Source organism: Uloborus diversus, chromosome 7 (assembly GCF_026930045.1).
Source record: "Uloborus diversus isolate 005 chromosome 7, Udiv.v.3.1, whole genome shotgun sequence".
Lineage (NCBI taxonomy): Eukaryota > Metazoa > Arthropoda > Arachnida > Araneae > Uloboridae > Uloborus > Uloborus diversus.
In genome coordinates, this window is record NC_072737.1 from 7,026,242 (window position 1) to 7,051,325 (window position 25,084).

Genomic DNA, 25,084 nt, shown 5'->3' on the forward strand with positions numbered 1-25,084 from the left:
GCTTGTGCTCATGTTACGGTTCCACGTTATGATAATTTCGCATCGCCAATTGGCTTGTGCCCATGTTACGGTTCCACGTTATGATAATTTCGTAATTGACTCGTCCATCTTATGATAATTTTGTTCTTAAAATTGGAATAGAAAAAGAACCGCATCGAATTTTCGAAAAATCGCTTCGAGGTGCCCACCCCATGCTACAAACTAATTCTGTGCCAAATTTCATGAAAATCAGCCGAACGGTCTAGGCGCTGTGCGCGTCACAGAGATCCTGACAGACAGAGATTCGGACAGAGAGACTTTCAGCTTTATTATCAGTAAAGATAAATGTAAATTAACGAAGTTTTTGAAAGCATTCAAGCAGATTCTAAAGATCGAAGCATCGCCGTATAAAGAATAGATTAATACAACTTCGAAAAGGGGCTAAAAACGAATTCAAAATCTAACTGAAGCATAATTTCTATATACATAGTGCATGCTTAGTTTACGTGCCAGCTCAAAGGTAAGTACCAAATGTAAATATATATTTTTTAAAATTTTATATCCGAAATTATCTACACTTGCCTTGAAGACTGCGCCATTTTTTCCCGCAAGTACTTAACCAAATCCTAGTCACTAATGAGAAGTATTATTCATAGAATAACTGAATAAAATAAATAAAAACACTTTACAAACAATCGTTTCCAAATTATAATTGTTGAGGAATCTTCTAATAATCGTTATTCTGCCAAATTTAGAGATAGATATAATTTTGTGTGAACATTATAGTTAACCATAGCTGATTGATTTCATAGCAAATCATTTTCGTCTTCTTTTTTGAGTTAAATCTCGTACTTAAATTTAAAAACCGTAATTCAAAGTTGCTTTGATACTCGAACATTTTACTTCATGTTTTGATTACTTCAACTGAAGTAATCAAACATAACTGCATTTATGCAGTTTATTATTTTCTTGCATGTTTCGAACAAACCTCAGGTTTCTTACTACAACTTTAGTTTTCTTCTGGCAACAAGTGGAACAAAAACGTGCCACAGATGGTGCCATGTTCCTGCCATTAAGTCACGCGTGTTAAAAAATTCCCCACAGTGCCCATTCATTGAATTTTTAAGGAAAAAAAAAACAACAAAACGTTTGTTGAAAATATCACTTCAAATAGTCACTTTCAACTTCCGAACTATCATATTTGTGAACGTATAACATAAAAAACGCAATAATTTCGTATAATCGTATATCTGGCCAGATGCGCAAAAAATTTGAAATGTAATATGAGCGGAATGTTATACAACTTCACATGCACCTTACAGATTTGGTCCAAGTACGCAAAGAATAGCAAATAAAACCAATGTACATTTTTACACTCTTTCCGGATTTTCCGAAATTGTACAAAGACTTAATAAAAAGACTTAGAGCTTTATTCTAAATGCTCTCGGTAACCTATTCGGAAGTGACGTCATTTTTAGCGTTTACTGACGAAAGAATCTCGTCACTCTCGGAGGTAGGTTACTGCCCGCATCCAGAAAAAGACTTTTTAATCGCATATGAATCTATTCGATGACTTTGAGTATCGCTAGATGATGATACCCATCGTGATGGCTAAGCTACTCGTAATGTGTGCGGCTGCATATTTTGAAACCAACGATATTAATCGTAACTTTAACTCTAAAATTTCTTCTCGCGTTTTTTTCGCGAAAAAATAAAGTAAAAATCTGAAATTAAATCTGATTTTTTTCTCCCTAACACATCTATACCTCGGAAGGTGTTGCTCAAGATTTGTATATATTCATATTAATGAACAACGAGCCATATTTTTTCGAGAATCGACATCCGAACATTGAATGGGTTAGACATCAACGTCACACTTGATAACTGTATGTCTAATTATGCATATGTACAACAAATGCCATCTACTTTAGTTTTAACACCAAAAGCACCTTATATAACGGTGCAGGTTGAGGGCAGATAATTTGTAATTTTTCCCCCCCACACATTTAAAACCACTAACACAGATGCGTAGATAAAGAGTGAACATCTGAAAAGCTTCATTAATTTTTACATAAGGGTTTATGGGTATACATAGAGAACATTGAAATAAAGAATATACTTTATAATTTCTAGGCACATTCTTCCTTTCAACATGGTCGCTTGCACGAAATAGAACGCAATAGGAGTTTTAAAAAGAATCGTCTGCCCTAAAATAATAGTCCAGAAAATGTCAGCAGCTGTTCCTCTCAACTCCTGCAAATGGTGCCATTGTGTTAAATAGTGAAGACATTTTGAGGGCCTCGTGTCAACGAACTACTTTCAGCGTTTTGAATATACTGTATTCCACCGAATAATAATTCGAATGGATGACAATAATAAAATTAATAAATGGGAAAATTAATACATGCTAAGTAAGTTTTAAATTATTTCAATAGTAATTAGAAATATAATTTCATTTTTGGCAATTGTAACACACACAGAAGCTTTGTTAAAAAATTGATATAGAAGATTCACACAATATAGATTTCACACAATAAACATCTATTAAAGCTTGATGAAAGCAAAAACTAAATATATATAAAATCGTTGACAAAGTAAACCGGAGGAAAGAAAAGAACAATAAATTTTATCTTGAAGAAAATAATGACAGTAAATAAGACACATAATTTTGAAATTTACATTAATTATACAGTTTTTAAAAGTCATTATGATGCTCCTTATTAGAGAATGGAGAGTGGAAATTGCGTATGAAATTATCATTTTAGATCTACGCAGTATGGGATGAATTTTAAAAGTTCTTACATTTTATTATCTTAATATCAAATTTGCTCAAAAACCATTGAAACTGAATACTTCACAAAATTACTGTAACATTAACTGATTGTTTTAACAATGACACATTACCCAAGTACTACGATCAGGGTCGCCGAGAGCCAAGGCGGCCTTTAAAGCCAAGGCGACTCTTAACACTATACAACTAACTAATTAAATTTTTCTACTACGATTCTGAGCCGGGCCCCCTCAAAGACCGGGAGCCTAGTTTCAGACTAGGCTGACATGGCCTCTTGTCGGCCCTGACTGCGATATCAACAAGAATGATGATCTTACACATAAATGTAAACAAAATAACAGCATGTAAAATTTATACATCAATAATAAAATAATGCAGATTTTAAGCAAAGTTCGGTTATGTATATCCTGTTTACTTTTGTTTTATTGCATAGTTGGTATAAACGCCCTTAGTTATCTCATTGGCGTCTGTTTTCTTATTTTAACCTCTATCTTCAATTTTCTTCATATAAAGTAAACTCCCGATTATCCGCTAGCGGATTATCCGCGGGGCGGATTATCTCCCGAGTCAATCAACAATCAGGAACAGGTATTTTTGCAGTAAAAAGCAAATACCAATGGCTGTTTTTTGTCGAAAATTTGTAAGTTTAAATTCAGTTGTTATTGTTTTATTTATTTATTTACTGTGCTTTCATCATCGTATAAACACTTGTTCTTTATTAAACTTTAATTCTGTTGTGCAAAAATACAAACATTTTTACTGCACTGTATATATTTCCACTATTTGAAAACAGTATTATACATCAATACAGCTAAGATTTTGAAGGAGAACAATTTTTACCTTAGTTGTCCATCACTTTAGCCATTTTGGGGTTTATTCGCGATTTTTTTTTAATTCTGCGGATAATCGATAGTTTACTGTACAGCCAAATCGTTGGGACATGGAAATGACCACTGTCAAGAAAATTGCCATTTTAGTGAGTTGTTCTTGCCTGGAAAAAGAAATGTTCTTGGGGGGGATGTTTCTCCGGTGTTCGATGGCAGAGGCCCCCGATATCACAATACTCAGTTGAAAAAGATCGTCCAACATCTCATAGTTCTTGAAACGAAATTCGATGACACGTCAACGAAACAATAGCAAACTTAGGCAGAGAAAAGATCCTTTGAATCAAGGGGGTGTTCCGAGCTAAAAGGGGCGGGTTCTGAATGTGCGACCGAGCTTTTCCGACTCTTAATCTTTCAAGAGCTTTGTTGCACGTTGGTTAGCCGCAGTGATCCTTGTCTTGTTAGACTCGGCCTGCGAAAAGAAAACAAAAACTAATTAGCACTGCTTTAAAAAAAAACTGCGAAATCAAGATTTATTGAAAAATACTGAAATAGAGCAGTTTCGACAAGTATGCAAAGCAATAGGCTCAAAAGAATTTTGCGAATTTTTTGAGATTGGTAGTTTGTTCTCTGATGGCAATACTATTTCCATGTAGAGTTTTGTCAGTTGAACATAAAGATTTTACTTCGTAGTTGGAGTAAACCTAACCTGGCAGCATCGTGAAGGCTACGCAGATCCTCGTCACAGCATTTCGATGCTGCCAAGTTAGGTTTGCCTCAACTGCTGTGGCACAATGCTATGTGGTCAGTTACAATCATGCATGAACATGCAGTTTCCTCATAGAACATAACTGTACGTTCGGGCATGATTATTCCACATGTCATTATGCTATAACTCAAATAATGTTTTGAACAAGTAGGGTAACGGACCAGTAACAGACATGCTTAAGACATCGCTCTCATGTTAACTCAATTTTCTGAGTCTTTTTATGCATTTAGACTTTTTAAGCTATTTTTCTCTCATGCAACAACGTCTCCTCTAACGCTTGGCTGCTTCTGAATCCTCCGAATGAGTTAATTTCATTTTTATTTGCTCAATTTCGAATAAAGATCCAACCCCCAGAAACAGACATCGAAAAATCTGATGAAACCCAGTAATAGACAGGATGAGGAAAGGATGAGTCATGGACAAAATTCCCCTCTTCTCTTCAAACTGTGCAAAAGTTCTTTATTCTTAGAACTAAAGCCTTATTTAGTGCAAATGAACATGAAACACCAACTAACCTTGTGGTAGCTGTTCATATTCTTCCACCACTGCCTTCTAAATACCAACTGGCTTATAATATTTCCTCTGATAACACTAGATGGTTGCACTGTATTCTTGGGCCACAGCAACATTAGTTTTACCCGCCTACCACTGCCTTGTAAATACCAACTGGCTCATAAAATTTCCTCTGATAACACTAGATGGTTGCACTGTATTCTTGGGCCACAGCAACATTAGTTTTACCCGCCTACCACTGCCTTCTAAATACCAACTGGCTTATAATATTTCCTCTGATAACACTAGATGGTTGCACTGTATTCTTGGGCCACAGCAACATTAGTTTTACCTGCCTACCACTGCCTTCTAAATACCAACTGGCTCATAAAATTTCCTCTGATAAAACTAGATGGTTGCACTGTATTCTTGGGCCACAGCAACATTAGTTTAACACGCCTACCACTGCCTTCTAAATACCAACTGGCTCATAAAATTTCCTCTGATAACACTAGATGGTTGCACTGTATTCTTGGGCCACAGCAACATTAGTTTAACACGCCTACCACTGCCTTCTAAATACCAACTGGCTCATAAAATTTCCTCTGATAAAACTAGATGGTTGCACTGTACTCTTGGGCCACAGCAACATTAGTTTTACCCGCCTACCACTGCATTGTAAATACCAACTGGCTCATAAAATTTCCTCTGATAACACTAGATGGTTGCACTGTATTCTTGGGCCACAGCAACATTAGTTTAACACGCCTACCACTGCCTTCTAAATACCAACTGGCTCATAAAATTTCCTCTGATAACACTAGATGGTTGCACTGTATTCTTGGGCCACAGCAACATTAGTTTAACACGCCTACCACTGCCTTCTAAATACCAACTGGCTCATAAAATTTCCTCTGATAAAACTAGATGGTTGCACTGTATTCTTGGGCCACAGCAACATTAGTTTAACCCGCCTACCACTGCCTTCTAAATACCAACTGGCTCATAAAATTTCCTCTGATAACACTAGATGGTTGCACTGTATTCTTCGGCCACAGCAACATTAGTTTTACCCGCCTACCACTGCCTTCTAAATACCAACTGGCTTATAATATTTCCTCTGATAACACTAGATGGTTGCACTGTATTCTTGGGCCACAGCAACATTAGTTTTACCCGCCTACCACTGCCTTGTAAATACCAACTGGCTCATAAAATTTCCTCTGATAACACTAGATGGTTGCACTGTATTCTTGGGCCACAGCAACATTAGTTTTACCCGCCTACCACTGCCTTGTAAATACCAACTGGCTCATAAAATTTCCTCTGATAAAACTAGATGGTTGCACTGTATTCTTGGGCCACAGCAACATTAGTTTAACCCGCCTACCACTGCCTTCTAAATACCAACTGGCTCATAAAATTTCCTCTGATAACACTAGATGGTTGCTCTGTATTCTTCGGCCACAGCAACATTAGATTTACCCGCCTACCACTGCCTTCTAAATACCAACTGGCTCATAAAATTTCCTCTGATAAAACTAGATGGTTGCACTGTATTCTTGGGCCACAGCAACATTAGTTTTACCCTCCTACCACTGCCTTCTAAATACCAACTGGCTTATAATATTTCCTCTGATAACACTAGATGGTTGCACTGTATTCTTGGGCCACAGCAACATTAGTTTAACCCGCCTACCACTGCCTTCTAAATACCAACTGGCTCATAAAATTTCCTCTGATAAAACTAGATGGTTGCACTGTATTCTTGGGCCACAGCAACATTAGTTTAACCCGCCTACCATTGCCTTCTAAATACCAACTGGCTCATAAAATTTCCTCTGATAAAACTAGATGGTTGCACTGTATTCTTCGGCCACAGCAACATTAGTTTTACCCGCCTACCACTGCCTTCTAAATACCAACTGGCTCATAATATTTCCTCTGATAACACTAGATGGTTGCACTGTATTCTTGGGCCACAGCAACATTAGTTTTACCCGCCTACCACTGCCTTCTAAATACCAACTGGCTCATAAAATTTCCTCTGATAACACTAGATGGTTGCACTGTATTCTTCGGCCACAGCAACATTAGTTTTACCCGCCTACCACTGCCTTGTAAATACCAACTGGCTCATAAAATTTCCTCTGATAACACTAGATGGTTGCACTGTATTCTTCGGCCACAGCAACATTAGTTTTACCCGCCTACCACTGCCTTGTAAATACCAACTGGCTCATAAAATTTCCTCTGATAACACTAGATGGTTGCACTGTATTCTTCGGCCACAGCAACATTAGTTTTACCCGCCTACCACTGCCTTGTAAATACCAACTGGCTCATAAAATTTCCTCTGATAACACTAGATGGTTGCACTGTATTCTTCGGCCACAGCAACATTAGTTTTACCCGCCTACCACTGCCTTCTAAATACCAACTGGCTCATAAAATTTCCTCTGATAACACTAGATGGTTGCACCGTATTCTTCGGCCACAGCAACATTAGTTTTACCCGCCTAAAAGGCTTATTATTTAAATCCAAACTTACGACTGTCTGTTACTGGACTCTTGTCTGTTACTGGTGCCGTTACCCTACTTTGGAAATAATCTTATAGCCTAGAAATAGTCCATGTTTAAAAACTTGAAGACATCTGAATTGAAATTAAGACAGGGGAGTTGTCAAGTTTCTGCCAAGGCCGTTAAAACCACTGGTATAGAAACCGGTTAAAACTGGCATGGCAAAAACCACTTTCTGCCACATTTGCGGCAGAAACTGGAAAAAATTCACAAAATGACAAAAGATTAATTATTGACACACAATAGAAAATACATGGAAAAAATAATTGTTAACCAAAGCACAATCATATTGCTAAATTGCAACAAATGTTACATTGTTTGGACCCTGCAGTTGCCTCTTAGAAAAGGTGGTTCAAAAAATCTAAACAGTTTCTCAATTTAATATGCACAAATGAGGAAGTTTAGAGTATTCTTGCCTCAGAAGAGCTAGCATGCAATGCATCAAGGAACAAGCAATATTCGTAAAACTTTCATTCATCGTATATTTTTTTTAAATTGGTCCACCATGTAGTAACTGGGAAAGTGATAAAAATTTGACTGGAAAAATAAGTTTCAAGAAATGGGGCCACAATTTGTTTTGCAAAAATGTGACATTAGGTACAAAACTTAGGTTAATATTGGCAAGGAAAATTCTGGCATTTTCTTCTTGAAGCACATGATAATTTCAATCACAAGCAATTTAGATAAAGCATATAAGCAAGCAAATTACAATCAGTAAGGCCTGTTGAATTCTGTATGTCCCTCCTCTTTCCTGAGAACCCACGTGATTTTTGTCCTTTGTTAGATTAATCCAAATATTTCGAGCATCTGCAATTGAAAAGTTGCCCTAAATCAAGGGCACTAGCAAAGGATTTTATTTTTTACAATGATGAAATGGTTTTAATATTTTAGTTTATTTAAACGAACATCATTTAGTTATTACTTTAAAAGTTCAGTTAAAGTTATTAAAGACGCTTTTAAGAGGATAGTGTGGACCTTGAATGCTTTTTCTTTTATTTATTAATTTTGAAATAAGAAACTGGGCATAAAAGTTAGTAAGTTTATTAGCATGCAAAATATCATGTAAAAATTCAACAAAATAAAAATTTAATTAAAATTAAAAATTTTGAAATTTAAAATAAAAATTTTAAAATGCTCCACGCGACTCAATTTTTGCTTTTTTTTCAAACAATTTGCATTTTATCAGAGAACAGAACATTGCCAAGAACTTTGGGTATCCATTTAAGGATTGGTCCATTATTAACTGCACAGTATTTTTTTTCACGTAAAGCAATAGTTTTTGTTGCGAATATTACATAAAAATCAAAACTTTAATATTTTTAAGCAACATAAAATTCTCTTAAACCTTAATGCATACCCAGTTTTATCAAAACTACCAAAGTAGCATATTCTGAAATTTGAAGCATATCGAACAAAAATTAAGTCGCATGGAGCTTTTTTCAATCTGTGTCAGCATCGAATTTTCCACTCCGAGATAAATGACGTTAAAGTCTGATTTCACTTACATTTAACGATCTTCGTATTTTAATACCTCCCGAAAGGTATTTTCACGATGACTAAATATTTGACATTAATATCAATGTAAAAAATTTTTGAAACTTAGTTTACATGTTAGACACTCAGTTTTGCTTAGTTTTTCGACTTTGTTTACATGTTTTACAGCCATTTTAATCGAAAACACGCTCTGTTAACTTTTTTTTTTTAAACGCATATAACTTCGCGATAAAACATCAGATCAACAAGAGGTTTTTTTTTCATACGATTCAGCACACTTCATATATTGTTACTTCCACGGAATAAAAAAAATCATATTTTTGACCGATTTGAGCTATTTGGAAGGTCCACGGTCCTGTTGAGTTTTGAAAGTTGAGTAAGCCAGTTTCAACTGGTTTTTATTGGTTATAACCAGTTTCTGCCACTGGCACGGCAAAAACTAGTTTCTGCTAACAGAAAGCCAATTCTGAATCAGGAACTAGCTCATAACGCCGCTTATCAAGCTGCGTTGCTTGATTCTACCAGCACATTCAAGCAACGCGTTTCTATATTCTTCATCAGTGCAACACCATGATGGAGAAATACTTGTGACAGCAGTTTCAAATCGCTACCTGCAAAAATTTTGCAAACTATGAAAGTTCGATCAAACAATGTTTTGTATATATGTCCAAGTTAGCATCGGCCGCCGATGCCGAATGCCGATGGCACAATTTTTGAACCATTGGCATCGATGCATCGGCCTGGTGGATGCATCGGTCGAGTCCTATTCAAATCTCGGGATACTACTCGGCAGTCTAATAAACTGGCTTGGACCAGCCTAGCTGGGCCCAGAACCTGTTGCTGGTTGTCACATTTGTTCTCTTTGAATTTTATTCACAGATAATGTTTTCGTTCGTTACAGAAAGTCTCCCTTTTTCTGTGACGTGTTTTTTAAAATGGATGCGTAGGGGCTAATCACCTTGAGGTTGATCCTGTCCAGCTGCCTGTTTTGGGACTCCATTTCGCTGCCCATGTCGATGGCCATGTTGCGTAAGTTGCCGATCATGGTGCTCACCTGCTGCATGTTGTCTTCCATTTCTTCCTCACGAGCGTCGTTCGTAATTCTAAAGTCAAAAGATAAATTATGTTACTGAAAGAAGCTATAATTTGTTTATTGATTTAATATATATATATATATATATATATATATATATATATAAACTTCGATTGTTGTTTTAGATTATTGAATCGATTGAACAATGACACCTATCGGAACTTTGCGAAATAGGGGAATGTGGTGCAAAGTTTAAAATAAGATTTCTCAATTTTTTTAAAAATGAACAGACACGGAATTTATTTAAAAAATTGCAGTACATAAAGAAATAACATTGTATTTTTATATAAGTTGCATCGAAACATTTTTTTTTAATTTTTGGTGACAAACTAGTACCTTGAAAAAAAAAAAAAAAAAAATTCACGGGGCAAAGTGAAAAATAAAATATTTTTACAATGAAATATTTTAAAAAGAATAATAAGTCTTTTTTTATAAAAGAAAATAAGTCTTTCACTTGATTATTAAAAATATTTTGACAAAATGAATAAGTGAATAAAAGAATGAATGAATAAATGAAAACATAATGAAACAATAAACGAATAAATAAATTAATTAATTTATGCAAGAGAAAAAATAAATGACAGAAAAATAAAGAATAAATAAGTTAATGAAGGAGTAAATAAATGAACTATTAAATGAAGGAATGTAAATGAATGAATAATTAAATTATTGAATTAATAATCGAAATGAAGTACTTCACTTTCCTCCGCATGAACGTGACTAATTGTACAAAACATTTAAATTACTAATACAGACAATAAATAAATAAATGCTGCACAGAATATTAATAGGTCTCAATAAATGTTTAAAATGCTAATACTGTTTGACCGCGGATTGTATGTAATTTGGCAATCTGCCAAGTGAAGACGATTCCATTTAAACTAATCTAGCAGGGGAAATAACGATGGGATTTGGATGCACGCGTTTTATAATGTCACTAGTGCCTTATTCATTTATTGCATTCTCTAAAATAAAATAAGGGAAAACAAAAATAGTTACCATGGAAACAACGAAAAAAAAAAAGAAAATATTTTCATTTCGTTCAGGAACGTAAAAGCAAAATGGTAAGCTCAAAACTTTGTTGTGAATAAATAAATCAATTAATTTTTGCCGTGAGAATAGAGATCGAATATACTTTAGATTTAAAAAATGTTGCTGTGAGCAAATTTTCACTATTACAAAACTAAGGCTAAATAATTGAGAGGCAAAAGTGCACATCTGAAACAAACCAACTAACATCCCTATAAGCAGATATGTCCATTTCCGCCTATAAACCGGATATTAGCCTTTCCGTGTAATCGATGGTCAGACAGTAATAAGAACTTTATCCCTTTTGTAATTACAAGAATGATATTTGACATACAACAAATATTGCAATATGAGTATTAATTTTTGAAAATTGCTTGTACGATCATATGCTTTGCGCTTTAGAGATAACGTTTTCCTGACTGTAATAGACAGCATGTGCCCAACTCAGTTTTCCTGACCAGGGGCTCTGGGTGCAAGGCAGATGTTCTGGTTAGGTTGTCAGCCTAACGCGGAACCCCCAGTGTTTGGTTCCCAAGTGCGCTTGGTACTCATTTTATCGACCCACTGAAGGGATGAATGGCTGAGTCAACCATGCCCAACCAAGGAATAGTATGTGTTACTACATGATTAAAATATTATCAGATAGATGGCGCTAAAATCAGGATATATTTCACCATTTCATTTTGCCCCTCATTCCCCTACTTGAGTCGCATTTATTCTTAAATAAAAAATGAATAAATAAATAAAAATAATTAATGAAACTACCACCAATTAAAGAAATAGTGACACTGAAATCAATGAGTCAAAATTTTAAAAGGGAGAGGGGTATGGAAAAAAATCGCTTTGAATTTTTATTTTACAGGGATTCAGAAATGATTTGGCTTCTCACTTGGCGATGTATCCGCCCATGGGACCGGCTCCGTTTCTATCATCCATGACTCTCGCTGGCTGATTGTTGACGATTTTACCGTCCTCGCTTGCTTTCCACGTACTTGCGTCTTCTTTGAAGTCCGAAGACCTGTTGTGGGAAAAGAAAGAAAGAATTAGGGTATAACTTTGATATACCCCCCAAAAATTACGCGCCAAATCTGGCACTCCCTACGGACTTTTTAGGGTTGCTGTTTCTTATTTTGGTGTTGCCAATTTAGGTTTTTTTCAGCTTTTAGGTTTTTCCTGTTGCCAAATTTAGTATTTTCTTGCATTTTGTACCATTTTTTGAGTTTTTTTTTAAAGTTTTGTGGCAACAATTTTTGGATTTCATATATGTTTTAGCGCCATTTCATTCATTCGCCATTTCTTTGTGAAGTGATCAAGCATATTTCTGACTTGCTGTATTTTGCTGCAAATCTGGTTGTATTTTCCAGTTATATTTTTTTTTCTATTAATTATTTTTATCTTTTAGCTTTCAATATGCCTACTGTATAAAGTGTTGTTGAAAAGTTTCAGGGAATTTTGAGTCGGAAAATTGATAGTTGTTCTTCATTTTCGTCGGGTAGGCCGACAGTTTGAAGGCCAGGTATTGTTAATTGTTTATTTTTGCAACATTTTGCTCAGGATATGCAGATTTTAATTGATTTTTTGATGGAGGTTGGATTGTTCAAGGCTGCAGTGTATAAGAAATGTTGGTCTGGTGTGAAACAGGCAAAAAACAGGTATTTTGCTTGGCGAGAAAAAAAAGTCGCCAAATTTCCGATTTGGCGGGTATATCAAAGTAGTTCCAGAATTAGTATCATCGGCACCTTATTTCCAGAAAAACGTACACTCTATTTACTTTCAATGGGTTCCCTCACATGTTGATTTCAGGGCCGTAACCAGAAAATAATTTCGGGGAGGGTTTAAAAACTTTCATGCGGAGCTTTGCGCTATATAGAAGTTTGGTAAGACCCCAGTTGGAGTATGCTGTTCAGTTTTGGTCTCCTTATCTTAAGAAAGATATTAATGTATTGGAAAGGGTTCAAAGGCGGGCTACAAGGCTAATAAATGAACTTTCCCACTTAGATTATGATTCCAGGCTTAGAAGGCTAAAAATGTACAGTCTTGAGCAAAGAAGAGACCGAGGGGACATGATTCAGCTGTTTAAATTTATTAAAACGAAAGATGTTACGGGGCTGAAGTTTAGCACTGAAAACAGGACAAGGGGTCATTGTTTTAAGCTATTTAAATCTCAGGCTAACATGGATGTTAGGAAAAATTATTATTATAGCAGGGTAGTGGAACCTCGGAACAGCTTACAGGAAGAGGTGGTAATGAGCGAGGGAGTAGATAGTTTTAAGAGGGCCATTGATCTTCACTGGGGATTGTAAATTGACCAGGACCAGTCTAGCTGGGCCCAGAGCCTGTTGCTGGTCGTCACTTTTGTATTTGTATTTGTATTTGTGCTAATGTTCAAGTCGTCGGGTTATCTATTAAGAAAGCGTTTTATGCAATTAATATCCATATGAAAGACATTTGACTTTTGGAACAATATTTTTTGGGATTTTTTAAATATAAACGAACATTTAAATGTCAAATCGAAATTTTCGGAAGGGGGGGGGGGGGTTGAACCCTACGAACTCCCCTCCTTGTATACGGCCCTTGTTGGTTTATTCGGGAATGAGAGAGCCGATTATCCGGCCAAGACTGGCTCTAATAAAACCTTGCATCAATTAACTTTCTCGGAAGTCACCTCAAACAAAAGAATGGAGCTAAATGCAATGTGGCAGACTCCTCCTGATTATCCTTGGTATTTTGGTCAAAGACTTCGATGGTCTTTCCAGGTTCGTTACACAAAAATCGTCAAATTTTCCAATATTTTTTCTTCATTCAAAAAACTTGTCCCGTTCTTTCTGCTTAAAAGGACGTTTAAATCTTGTTTCTATCTTAATTAGAACGAAAGATATAATTGTTTTTGTTGCATGCAATTAACTAATATTGTATCTAACTTTTAAACTTGAAACGCGTTTTTCTCCATGATGCAATTTTTCCCGATTTTTTGCATTCAAACTCTTATAAGTCAAGAACTAATAAAGATAAAATAATGAAATTCGGAGCATATCTTTTTTTACAGTTTACTTTAATTTTTATTCGGCATTTTTTTTTTTTTTAAAGAAAGTTTTCTGCAAAAAATGTGATTAAAATAAAAGAATCTTCGAGTTTTTCAAAAGTTTTCTTCAAATATTTCCTATTTTTTATTATTTTACCTTTTTCATCAGCCGTTAGACAGTGGCTGCAGCGCCCCCTTTCGTTTATTGGAGCTTGGAATTGTTTTGGTTCCTTCATTCCCCTGAAAAGACACAGTCTTACCAGTAAAACTGTTAAGTCGCCGGATTGAGTTCAGCCTTGTCACAATAAAGCCTTTCCCTGCATGTTAAACTATACCAAATCATATTATCAAATTATCATGCCGTGGCGCGAGTTTCATTGTCGAAACACGCGGGTTACTTTATCATCGGCTATTATTTATATGAGGATATACAGGCAAACCAAATGATCTTTTTTTTTTTACTACGGGCAAAGCCGTGAGGGTACCGCTAGTGAAAAATAAAGTGACATGGATTGCGGTATATGAGCATTTCTTATGCTGTAGACTAGCATTGTAAAAGCATTGAGTGCATTGTAAATATATGCTCTTCCAAACAATGCTTTTAAAAGTGAAATGTCTTCATAACAGTTCAAACAAACTATAAAGGGCTTTAGTTCTATAGGGAAAATTTAAAACTGTATTGTGTGTAACCACCGCTTCACCACCTGGTAATAGAGCCCCTCGAATCTACGTTTTTCCCTTATTTTAGGTTTTTTTCATTGGGTCCCAATTTTTCCGGATAATAATAATGTTGATTTAACCCGGATCGTAAGTTAATTATTTATAGAATTTTCCGCATTTTACGTCTTTCCTGGGAAGTTAAAAAAAAATAATAATAATTTGAATTTTGACATCTTGAATTCAAATTATGTTTTTCGCAATCACGAGTGTGTGTATGTATGTATGTAGGCGTGTGTGTTTGTGTGTGGGGGTATGTGTTTGTGTGTACGGGTTATGTGTATGTGTGTATGAATGTGTGTGGGGGGGTATGTGTATGTGTGTGTAGGCATATGTGTTTGTGTCTGTGTGCAGGCATGAATGTGTGGGTAGTTGTGTGTATGTGTGTGTGTATGTTTTTGTGTGTGTATGTGTGAGTGTCTGTATGTATGCGTGTGTGTATTTGTTTGTATGTGTGTATGTGTTTGTGTAGGTGTGTGTAGGTGTATGTGTGTGTATGTGTTTGTGTGTGTGTAGTTGTGTATGTGTGCGCGTGTGTGTAGGACATGGATGCAACCTGGAGACGGCTTTCGCTAGAGGTGCAGCATCGTGAGGAGCCCGTCGACGGGTGATGGTGCGGAGGGTGGCTGTGGGAAAAATCAAAGGAACGCCAAAAACAGTCAAGTGAGAACAATAAGCAATCGTGATTGCTCAAAAAAAAAAAAAAAAAGAAAGAAAGAAATGTTCTAAAATAAGCAATATTTTCCCTTTTGTGCTTTTTTAATGCTAATCCACGTTGCTGGAGATCCTTTATGAAAACCGAAATGCATTCAACAGACTCCTGTCTTCTGTCTGGTTAAAGTATTTCAACCCTGGAAGATGCTGCTTTCACTTTGAACTCAATAACTAAAAATCAATACACTATTACGGACTATTTTTAATCTAAGCGCCAGGATTCGCTACTAAATGTATTAAAATGGTACATGTATAACAATGTTCTTTTTATAAAATATAGATATTATACTTTTTGAAAGAATCATCTTTAGTACTTTTAGTTTTTCTCTGTTCGCATTCAACGTTTTTCAAACCCGGCCCCTTAGGAGCATAAAATCGAGGTTTCATTGAATTTCTCAAGAACATTAAGACCATTACCGGTAAAAAAAAGGAGAAGCAACGATTTTTTTTTTTGAATCCCCCCCCCCCCCCAAAAAAAAGCAAAGGGTATGTTTACCTCCGGGAAAAGACAGAGAGGGAAGGGTGCCCTTGGAAGAAAAATAAGACACCAAAGGAAGAACACACACACCACAGAAATCGTGTTAAAAGATGTCTTTCATTACTCAATGAAACTTGCTACATTTGGTGACTTTAAGGTCACATTTCTCGATAACTAGGACACGAGGGCAAATTATTTATGCGTCCATAAACATGTTTTTTAATGCTCTTTCGATTGTTAAAAACTTCACACGTTGTGAATATACTATGGGATCGTTTGTCGATTCAATCGTTTTAAAACCTAATTCGTCTTATTTTTCTGTACTTCAGAACCGGACGAACGCATAGTGGGGCAACCCCCCCCCCCCCCCAAAAAAAGCGCTTCTAAATGGCGCTTAAAATTTTTTCCCCCTATATTAAACCAATTGAGGATTAATAAATTTGAACAGGCCTACCTCTTAGGCAATCAGAACTGAAATTTTAGAGCTCTTTGTCCACTACAAAGCTGAAGGGAGCCTATAGAAAGTTGAAAAACCATGAGCGCGGGAGTTTAAAAAAATTGCTTTTATGCAGTCTATAATTGTTTTTCTTATTAAAGGCGGGTATATTTGGTTTCTCTCGCGTCCAACGATAGTAATAGGACGAAAAAAATGAGTAGTTGAATTCTCAAACCGAAAACCGATTTTGATCAGTACCGAAAAAATTTTAAGGTTATTTTTTTCTAAACACTCAACAAAAAAAAAATGTCCTCTTATGTCCTCTTAGAAATTAATATTAATTAGTCATCAATCGTCTGTAGAAAGATCCTGAAAAGGAACTAGCTGCGTAAACCTGCGAACTTTGGACCCTAAGCCCAAACAAATCGAAAAAAAAAAACTCCGTAATAACATGCCTGTGTAAACAAACAAGCGAGAGAGGTTTAAAAACATTTTAAAGCGCTTTTTGGCGTTTTCGCATCACTGTGGGACGTAAGTCCAAAAATTGCAATTTTCCATTTATTAGTGCATTCTATGTGGAATCCTCTTCCACATTAAACCATGTAAACGTAATTCTAAAACAAATTCTCTGTAATTATTTAACAGTGTTGAAAGAGCGCGCGTCTCATCCTTTGTATGCACCGAACAAACGTTTTCCCTCTCTCCAGTAAAGTAGCGATTATGTGAATTACGTTAGCCTGGCTCTGAGGCACTGATTTATGCTACTATTTATTCGTCTGTCGATTACATAGAACGATGGACGGAGATCACTTTATTCGTCTGTCGATTACATAGAACGATGGACGGAGATCACTGAAAACAAAATATTTTTGCGCTTAGTCGAGGCAATACTTACTTATTACAAGGACATACGCAGATACCACAGCATTTTTCCATTCCTTCCAAGTTTTTCTCGGCTTCCTTCATATCAGCATTAATTTTATCCATGTCCTCCTCGATCCGGTCCAGTTGCTCTGCGAACGAAGGAAACGTGTAACACATAAAAGTATTTTGTTACACCTTTAAAAAACATTTTAATAATTTTACTGTTTTATAGTTTTAATTGCTTACTGAGAGATGGATTGGGGTTCCTGCACTGGTTGACGTGTAATGATTTGGATTATTTTTCTTCAATAAATAAATAAATTTTCTTCAATAAAAAAAAATAAATTTTCTTCAAAAAAATAAATAAATAAATAAATAAATTTTCTTTAAAATAATAATAATAATAATAATAATTTTCTTCAACAAATAAATAAATTTTCTTTAATAAATAAATAAATTTTTTTCAATAAAAACATTATTTTTCTTCAATAAAAAAATTAATTTTCTTTAATAAATAAATAATTTTTTTTTCAATAAATATATTTTCTTCAACAAATAAATAAATAAATAATAATAATATCGCATATACTCGTATTATAGGTAGACTTGCGCCTGAGTGGACTCTCTAATATCTTAACCGGAAGGTTGGTGAAAATAAAAATTTTAGTCATGCGTCGTTTCGCGTTTCTCAGGTTTTTTTTTTCTATTTTTTAAAATTCTGATGAATTGGCTCTGAAAAACATGGAATCCAATGCAGAAGTTGTGAGCAACGTAGATAAAGCACAAATAAGCAATTGAATTGCATACGCGTGTTTCGAGGTTTCAAGGAACCCCCTTTTCAACACAACGAAGTGTGAGCTTTGGGATATAAAGTCATCCGAGAAAAAGCTCGGATCTTCCTTTCCTAGATATAAAATAACTTTGAATTATCCGCACTTTACCCCTCCATGAGGTAAACTGGAGGAATTAAAACATGGGCTTTTAAATACCTCAACGAGTGTAAACAATTCACCAAATGGTTCTGCTTTATGCTTAATCGATATGAATTCCATGTGTATAAAGTTTATCCAAATCTTCTGTAACATAAATTTTACAGTCTATAGTTTTAGGGTCTTCTCTAAAAAAAAAAAAGCTTTATTTTACTCCCCAGCTCCAACGAAGTGATGCAGTGGCTAATCGCTGGGTTTTCACGCCCAAAGGCACAGATTCGAACTTGAACCCAGTCGATCAATTTGCAAGATGTATTAAATGGACAACGTCCATGTCGTATGGTTATGCGGCATGTAAAAAGTCCACTGAAGTACTCGTTTGGTTTTGATTACTCTTAGAAAAATTATATTTCAAGTGCAGTTTCGCATCGAAGAGAGCCCAGGTGTGTCCATCTGGTGGCGAAACTGGGCGTAAAAATTCTCGTGGTAACGGTATCCACCGATAGAGCTGCCAATTGAAAGCTTAGATCTCTCAATGACAGAACTGACAGAACCAATTAGAAACTCTCAATGGTCTAAGATTGAAAGAATGGGTGCTGTAGTGGGGGATCGCACTAGCTCTGCAATAGGTAAAACCTCTAACGCCATTAGAAAGAAGAACTTATTAGTTGTGCCTGACGTTTTGGAATCTTATTTTAATCAAATGTAAGTTTTTACTTGGATATCACCGATTGAAAAGAAAAGAACTTAGTAATGATTTTTAAAGCGTAGAAAATCTTTAAACATTTAGTTGTTTCTTACCTCCTTGATCGTCCAGAGCAACGAGAGTTCGAATACCAGCTTCTTTGCTCTATAAAGATAATGAGAGAACAATAAAATCACAGTAAATGTTTAAGTAGCGTAACTCAAGTAAAGCTTAAATCAGCAGTAAAAAAATGTCAATTGTTAAAGCGCTCTGTAACATCTTGTTAACTCATGAAATTTATTTTATGATGAAATTTATTTTAAATTCTGTGAATAAGTATAATTCAATATAAATATTTATATATATATTTCAATTTATTATTTACTTTTTCATTTATTATTTGTTATATTTTTATTTATTTATTTTTTGAAAATTATTTTTTTATTTTGATTTATTTAGGCAACCAAAGTTCTAAAAATAGTCTACTGTCCGATTCTCCCGAGAAGACACTTCGCCCCGCCTCCTCGAACGCAGATTTCCATTTTACACGGGGGTGATCCGTAAGCAATCCACGCACTTCCAAAGGATACAACCACACAGCAATAACTTGGGCGTGCATCTTAATGTGCAAAAAAAGTCTTAGTGCTCCTTTACATCACTTGCTTCACTTGTCTGTTGCCATTTTAGTTATTCTTACATTTTAAAAACTGCTACTTTAACAACAAAATGCTATGATCCGAATATGTCTTCTGCCGAAAACAGCAAAATAGAATCATCGGATACCACGTGACGAGGGAGGAGTCAAGTGCCTTCTCGTAGAAAACGGATAATGATGTTATTTAATTCCTGGTAACTCCTGTGACAATGTCTCTCCGTTGTAATGAAAGGTTTATCAAGTTCAGTCAAAACCGAGAATTGAGTGGGAAAATGAAACCATTAATATTTAAACAATGAAGAACAAAACGTTTTCGAATGCTTATCGAACTACGTGAGGGGAAGTTTTTCTGTATTTCTCCGGATCTAGACTTAAAATCCACAGACAAATGGCTTTGGAAATGTAGCTTCTTAGAACGAAACAGGTGACCATGAACGTTTTCATTTTACGTTGCTTTGTTTTGTTTTTTAAATGGCACAGCTATAATAAGAACAAAATAAAACGAAATAAAAGTACCATTTTTGCAAAAAATCACAAACGGAAACTGATATGTTTTGTTGCAATTAAAATTTAGTTTTCAAACTGCAATTCTATCGGTTTTTAATCGTGCAGTGATTATGATGCACACTGTAACTGCGATCAATACTGCAGACGATTTCTAACATAAACAAAGCATTTTGGGGCCTCAGTGGCCGAGCGGTCTTAGTGACTGCTTGACATTGGCACACCTGAGGCGGTGGGTTCGACTTCCACCCTCGCCCCGGTTGTACCTTCCCTTCTTTGTGATGTAAATTCCTTCATGTGTTGTTTATATGTCTAATTTCGATTTCGATTCCGAGTTACAACTGACTACAACTGTATTTATGTCGAGGACTGCATACTAAGTGCCTTGCCTCCATTATTTTTTTATACCGATAGATGGCAGCACCATCACCGGATCGAACAGTTAATGAGAATTTAGAACTAGACCAGGAGCAAATAGCTACCTGGTGCTAGCACCCCCAGAGGTATCGTTTCACTTGGAGGACATTGAGACCACGAGCATATTTAACGTCGCCCAGTCCCCTTTAATGACGACGGTGGGTCTTCGACCGTCGAGGTTCGAACTCAAGACCCTCCGGCCCCGAATCCGACACTCTACTGATCGGGCTACCACGGCCCCTTATATGTCTAATAAAAAATATATCATGCGTAAGGGAGGCAGTGCACTCAGATTGTAGTCCTCATCAAAATAAACCTGTGCGATTAAGCACCAAAAGAAAGAAAGAAACAAAGCATTTTGCGTACATTTCTTTCTTCTGTTTACGCGATAGAACTTTGAACTTTTCAAACGAATTTGTGTTTTTCCATCGGTTGCAAATAGGAAGTTATCGAGAAAAGGCGCCATTTTTATCTTTTGAATTATAAGTTCATAAATTTTAAACTGTTACATTAATATTTTGCAATATTTACTATTTGGAATCAAACTGTGATACGAATGCTTAGAGCCGGAACTGCAAAAACGGCTTCATATCAGTTATTTCGTCTTTTCTAACAGCTTTTCGTTTAAGGATATAGCAGAGAAAAATTAAGAAGGAAAAAAAAAAAGTCTTACCTCGTCGCATAAGGCCATCATCCTCCTTGTGGATTCCAAGGACTGAAAAAAGTAAGTAAACAATCATATTTTATTCATTTGAAGAATTTGTTACAAAAATTAAAGTTACATTATGCATTTACTCAATTCTTCAGTTTTTATATGCGTTTGTTTAATTCAAGATTTTAAAAATATATGGTTTGTTTTTGCGACATTAAAGTCCTTCGCGTTACAAATGAATTTTTGTACTAAAGCCACATGAGATTCTTTGAAAATTCATTCGTATGGAATACGTGAGTGATTTAACATGTAATCTTTTTTGGTGGATTTTATTTTCCAAAAAAAAAAAAAAAAATTGAATGTTGACATTTTGAATTTAAATTATGTTTTTCGCAATCACGTGTTTTTTTGCGCGTGTACAGGCATGTGTGTGTGGGTATGTGAGTGTGTGTGTGTAGGTGTGTGTTTGTGTCTGTGTGCAGGTGTGTGTTTGTGTCTGTGTGCAGGCGCGTGTGTGGGTATGTGTGTGAGTGTGTGTGTGTTTGTGTCTGTGTGCAGGCGTGTGTGTGGGTATGTGTGTGAGTGTGTGTGTGTAGGTGTGAGTTTGTGTCTGTGTGTGTGTGTAGGCGTGTGTTTGTTTCTGTGTGCAGGCATGAGTGTGTGGTATGTGTGTTTGTGTATGTGTGTGTGAGTGTGTAGGCATGCGTGTGTGTATATATGCGTGTAGGATGTGATCGCAACCTTTAGACTGTTTTCGCTAGAGGAGCAGCATCGTGAGGCCTGCCGACGGGTGGTGCTGGCAGAGGGAGGCGGGGGGGAAAATAAAATCATAGCACGCCAAAAATAGTCAAATGAGAACAATAAGCAATCGTGATTGCTCAAAAAAACAAACTTTGTTTTCTTTGCATTAAAATTATTACAGTAAGCTTTGCTCTCAGTTTGTTAGCACACTAACAGCAAAAGGTCACATGAATTGTCGTATTTTCAAGAGAGAGAAAGAGTAAGAACTCTCTCTTCATCATCTATTCATTTCCACCTTTTCATTACCGCTTCGTTCCTATTCACTGCCGCGTTGTAAATAAATTGAACGTGTAATTGAACAGAACTAGTAATTTCCATGAGTGGACTTCGACAAAATATTTCGTTTTGGTATCAAAGGAATTTGTTGTCTGTAATTCAAGTAAATTTGCGATGCATCGTTTTTCCATTACAGAATACATTTGTAATACGTTCGCTTGAGCAGAGCAATTTTCTTCAGAAATTGAGAAAGATCTCCTCGGAAAATAAATTATTGTCAGTATTATTTTGACAATATCGATAAAGAACTATTAACCAGTCTGTAGTTATTTGGATCAATACAGTTGGGGAAAATCTAACCTAGCAGCGTCGTAATGTTGTAATTAGGATCTGTGTACCATTCACTGTGCTGTTAGGTTAGATTTGCTCCAATTATATACATGATGTGTATGTTCAATCATTTTCAAATGCTTTCAGTACAAACTAAACTCCATCACTAATAAAAAATGTAATTATATTTTAAAAGCATTTGAGTTAGTTAAGTCACAGGTCCTATGCGCCTGTTAATTTAGACACAGTCCTTGCATTTTATACGAAAGTTATATTCATTCTCAATAACTGCCCGAAGTTAAAGAAAAGCATAATTAAGAAGTATTTTCTGCTGAAGTATGTTTTTTTTTTTCTCATTACCAGTTAAGGTAAAACATTTGTAGTGGCCAGTGCTTCAGTAGTGGTCACTTCAAGTTTACTTATACACTTTAAAGAAAGAAATGAACAATAATAACGTTTTTTTTTTTTTTTTTTTTTTGAGCAATCACGATCGCTTATTGTTCTCACTTGACTGTTTTGATGTGCTATCATTTTATTTTCCCGCCAGCACCCACTGCAGCATCACCATCGACCGGCCCTCACGATGCTGCTCCTATAGTGAAAACCGTCTCCAGGTTGCATCCATTTCCTACACACACGCGCATACATACACAACTAAACACATGCGCGCACACACAAATACATACACCTACACATACATACACAAACACATACACAAAATACACAAACACACACACAAGCACACACACAAACACATACACACTCAAACACATACATATACGCGCGCTTACATACAGACACCTACACATACACACACACCTACACACAACTACCCACACACTCATCACACTCATGCCTGCACACAGACACAAACACATATGCCTACACACACATACACATTCCCCATCACACACAAACCCTCATACACACAACTACCCACACACTCATTCCTGCACACAGACACAAGCACACATGCCTACACACATACACATACCCCCTACACACAAACACACATACCCCCCCACACACATAAACACACATGCCTACATACACACACACACTCGTGATTGCGAAAAACATAATTTGAATTCAAGAGTTCAAAATCAAAATTTTTTTCTTTCTTTCTTTCTTTTTTTGTATACTTAATGTAACTATCAGTAACTAATCAGTTTCATTCATCAGTTATTTGAACCTTTAGTAAGTAATGCAAATTCTTCGGATGGGAGAATGGCAGTTGGCCACTATTGAAATTTTCAGATTTTGGAGTGGCCGCTAATGGAATTAAATTTGAGGTTTGGGACAAAATGGATAAAAAATTGAACAAATTGAAATTCTGGCATTTAAGGATCATTGGACAATTGAGGAAGAGTTGGTCTATAATATGCTCTTTGAGTTTCAAGAGAGGTAATTTATATTGTAGATCCACAGTTTAAAAACCTTCACTGTGGCCACTACTAGTGTGCTTTAAACCTTGAAGTGGCCACTACTGAAGCACAGGCCACTACTGGTGGGCTTTAAACCTTGAAGTGGCCTCTACTGAAGCGCTGGCCACTACTGGTGGGCTTTAAACCTTGAAGTGGGCCACTATTGAAGTACTGGCCACTACTGGTGTGCTTTAAACCTTGAAGTAGCCACTACTAAAGCACTGGCCACTACTGGTGTGCTTTAAACCTTGAAGTGGCCACTACTGAAGCACTGGTCAACACTGGTGAGCTTTAAACCTTGAAGTGGGCCACTACTGAAGTACTGGCCACTACTGGTGTGCTTTAAACTTTGAAGTAGCCACTACTAAAGCACTGGCCACTACTGGTGTGCTTTAAACCTTGAAGTGGCCACTACTGAAGCACTGGTCAACACTGGTGTGTTTTAAACCGTGAAGTGGGTCACTACTGATGCACTGGCCGCTACTGGTGTGCTTTAAACCATGAAGAGGTCACTACTGAAGCACAGGCCACTACTGGTGTTTTACCTTACACAGTAGAAAATTAAACATTAAGTTTATCAATTTTCCGCAATGTCATAGCAATAGCTTGATGTTAGCATCGTGTTCTTTCTCAATTTTCTCGTTTGTGTTAAAGTAAGCGTAGAAATGAAGAAATGTTAATTTTCAGACAATATCTGCAATCAATCAATCAATACACTTTTAAAGAACTTCCCATTCCGGTGATTTTATATTTCAAACTTCGCGCTTCTGGTATTCGCAACTCCAGAGCTCGAATAAGCTACCTTGCGATGATTAACAATACTATCGAAAAAGGTAAAACATTCCATTCCACTTGTTTTATTTCGGGTAAATTACAGGCTTTAGACAGTTTGTGGCGAAATGTGATTTCGGAAGAAAAGAAAATAAAGCTTCCTACAAACACGATAAAAAATTACTGTCATTCACCAAGCTTCGAAGCAAGTTATAAGCTACGGCATTTGTTTGTTTTACCTTTTTCATCCCCCATTAGACAGTGACTGCAGCGCCCCCTATAGTTTACTGGAGTTGCGAATTAAAGTTGCCATATTTTATGCGTGAGTCAGATAAATCAGTAGAATTTTTTTTTTTTAATCATTAGAATTTTTCACTGAGTCAATAGAATGTTTTTCGTTATCGTTAGGATTTTCACT

General features: G+C 36.0%; 1 protein-coding gene across 1 annotated transcript in view; it reads right to left on the bottom strand.

The window, feature by feature from the left end:
- Positions 1 to 3,930: 3,930 nt before the first annotated feature.
- The window catches only part of LOC129225893 (synaptosomal-associated protein 25-like), a 100,963-nt gene continuing 79,809 nt past the window's right edge, over positions 3,931 to 25,084 (bottom strand). The window contains exons 3-8 of the mRNA XM_054860423.1: positions 21,146 to 21,187; positions 19,013 to 19,061; positions 17,314 to 17,431; positions 11,941 to 12,069; positions 9,888 to 10,032; positions 3,931 to 4,066 (exon numbers count right to left, since the gene is read on the bottom strand). Of these exons, the coding sequence (XP_054716398.1) occupies positions 4,001 to 4,066; positions 9,888 to 10,032; positions 11,941 to 12,069; positions 17,314 to 17,431; positions 19,013 to 19,061; positions 21,146 to 21,187 (549 nt within the window). The 3' untranslated portion in view covers positions 3,931 to 4,000. The remainder of the gene's footprint in view (positions 4,067 to 9,887; positions 10,033 to 11,940; positions 12,070 to 17,313; positions 17,432 to 19,012; positions 19,062 to 21,145; positions 21,188 to 25,084) is intronic.